This window comes from Photinus pyralis, unplaced genomic scaffold, assembly GCF_008802855.1.
Source record: "Photinus pyralis isolate 1611_PpyrPB1 unplaced genomic scaffold, Ppyr1.3 Ppyr1.4_LG7, whole genome shotgun sequence".
Taxonomy (NCBI): domain Eukaryota; kingdom Metazoa; phylum Arthropoda; class Insecta; order Coleoptera; family Lampyridae; genus Photinus; species Photinus pyralis.
Window position 1 is genome coordinate 27889852 of NW_022170738.1, and position 2465 is coordinate 27892316.

The following is a 2465-nucleotide window of genomic DNA, read 5'->3' on the forward strand; positions in this document are numbered from 1 at the left end:
AGTTTTTCCTGTTCCCGATTCACTCGAAGCCTTATAACTTTTGTTTCTGTTGAACCAGCTTCTTGAAAACCAAAAGCGTCCGTCCTTAATGCCCAAAGTTCCCGTACGCCAAATTTCAACACAATCGGCCACTTTTAAAAAGAATTAGAGCGCACACGGACGGACGGACGAACGACAATACAAAACTATAAAGGATATAAGGATCCTTAACAAGATATTATATGCATCGGTAGCTTTTGTATCAAATATTGTCCATTTTCATAGTTTTCTCTATCCACTTTCTTGCAGTATCCCAAACTGATCCTGCTCAGAAAAAACTTTTCTATACAAGGATAATGGAACGGTAAGTACGCTTTCCTCCAATATGTTTATACTTTATTATTTATAGTACCTATAATACGTTGATGTACAATTATTTAAATAATCTATCCATAATAAGAATCTTGACGAATCAACGTGTCGACTGATAATGCACAACTATTGCATGTAGGTAAAGCCACCCTAAGATTAACATAGCTGGCTAAAATCAATCGGGAGAAACTGAGAAAAACGAAACATCATTCTTCACCATTGCTTTATTAGTCTAATGTACATTTAAAGGCTGTACCGAATGACACCTAGGATATCGATAAAACTCTCTGAACTGAGCCAAATGGATCCCAAATGATGCGGCCAACCTTTTTTCCCATATTAATAACAGCCTCTATGGCACAGAAAGAAGCATAGAGAGGTGAATATATAATATGCGCGATATAAATAATAACTCTTTTGATCCATTCAATTACATCAATCACGAATTCCGGCAAAACCCTTCGCACGCATCCCTTTACATCCTCCGGAGCTTTCTCCTTATCTGAAAGTACACAAACTGCAACACAAAAATATCAATGACTACAAATACGTACTATGGAAAGCCTCATAAACCGCTGGCGAAGTGTAAGGATTCGAGATCTCTCTCCATTGCCTGTCGTATATCCAATTTGACGAAATCTTTAAAGTTCACCAATTTTAAGATATTATATTATCGGGAAGAAAGAGATACCTGTTGCAAAGACAAAATGAGAAGGAGTACGATCAACTTCATTCTGAACGAGAACACAATTACTTGAGGGGCGATGGACAACCGAGATATATAGCGACGTTTGTTAATAAAACAAATTATATTTATGATTTAATTATATTTTTTATGTGGCTATATAAATTATTGATAGAAGGTACCCAGCAGAAGTAGGTTTAAATAATTATTGCCTTTCTACGAACAATTTTCTTTGTCCAAAACATGTATCGTACTGTGGAATGTTCTAGCAAGAAGCAAAACCTCAAGAAATTAATGTATGGTCAAGTAATCACGCCTTGCTGATTCTCTACGGCACTGGGAGGTAAAATACCACGGCTAGCTCAGTAATAAATAAATTATCGCTTGCTGTTACCTTGAGGAAAGTTGGTTCTTGTTGAAAATAATATCATTTCAACTCCAGTTTTATTTAGTTAGGTACATTGGTTGTAATTTAAAAGATTGATGTACTTCATGTAAGTAATTAATACAAAATAAAAGTTTAAACCCTGTCTCGTGATCACGTCCAATTCTAATTAATTACCTAGATCACAATTCACTTATCGTTCATAAAAATAGACAAATTGGTTCACGGAATAAATTCCCGTAAATCTTCAGGAACTTTATAATGACTTTAAGTGCAAATTTCTCATACAAAATTCCCAAAAACGGTCGACTGCTGGTTTTTACACAATGCCAGAAATTCAAATAACTCACATTTATCGATGCGTTAAAATATTCTGATTTTCTCCTTTGGATTTGAAAAATTGGATGGTGCCTTTGAAAGTGAATCTCGAAAAATGGATGATGAATTTTAAATCGGCACAACAGTTCTTCAAGTTCCTCACCATTTAGGTACTAGTTCCAAATTAGTTTATTTATGGAAAAAATTACCAATTTTCTGCAGTATGGAAATGTCCAAAGTTATCTTTATAACTTAGGATTTGCAGCAAAAGAAAGCACAAATTAACAGTCTTTAACTTTTTTACCGTTTGTCGCTTTATTTAGAATTTAGTTAGCACCTCGTATAAACAAATCAGAGATATCTTCGAACTACCCGAGTTTCCATACAATTTTCTAAGAATTATAGCGTGATGCTAGTCCATCTAAGTGTGCGCCCTTTTGTATTATAAATACGTGCGGACAAAGTCACGAATGTTGGGGCTTTTAAAACGCGGTTTTCAAACGTAACATTTTGCACCCTTGGTTTAATTGTTTAATTGAAAAAAAGCTTTGTTGTAATGTCCTATACCATTCCATCTCTTTTAGACATATAATGATAGGAATAATCTAGAAACCCAGATAGGCATCGAGGCGCCATAAAAGGTTAGCGACCGGCGATAGGAAACCAATACGGATTCTTTCCGGGAAATATGACGTGTGTTGTTCTAGAATATTCGAAAGCGTTGGA

General features: G+C 35.1%; 1 protein-coding gene across 1 annotated transcript; it reads right to left on the reverse strand.

The window, feature by feature from the left end:
• Positions 1 to 557: 557 nt before the first annotated feature.
• Positions 558 to 1149, reverse strand: LOC116177149. The gene is made up of 3 exons (XM_031496032.1): positions 1043 to 1149; positions 906 to 990; positions 558 to 853 (listed from the first exon to the last, which is right to left on the reverse strand). Exons 1-3 carry the CDS (start codon positions 1082 to 1084, stop codon positions 618 to 620), a joined length of 363 nt encoding a protein of 120 aa, XP_031351892.1. The 5' UTR covers positions 1085 to 1149; the 3' UTR covers positions 558 to 617.
• Positions 1150 to 2465: the final 1316 nt, after the last annotated feature.

What these genes read in the sequence shown, in the direction of transcription:
- LOC116177149 (XM_031496032.1), bottom strand. Translation starts at nt 1,084, where the DNA reads ATGAAGTTGATCGTACTCCTTCTCATTTTGTCTTTGCAACAG. An exon ending in TCATTTTGTCTTTGCAACAG is followed by an intron (nt 991 to 1,042) that starts GTATCTCTTTCT and finishes TGAACTTTAAAG; the next exon opens with ATTTCGTCAAATTGGATATA. An exon ending in GGTTTATGAGGCTTTCCATA is followed by an intron (nt 854 to 905) that starts GTACGTATTTGT and finishes GTGTACTTTCAG; the next exon opens with ATAAGGAGAAAGCTCCGGAG.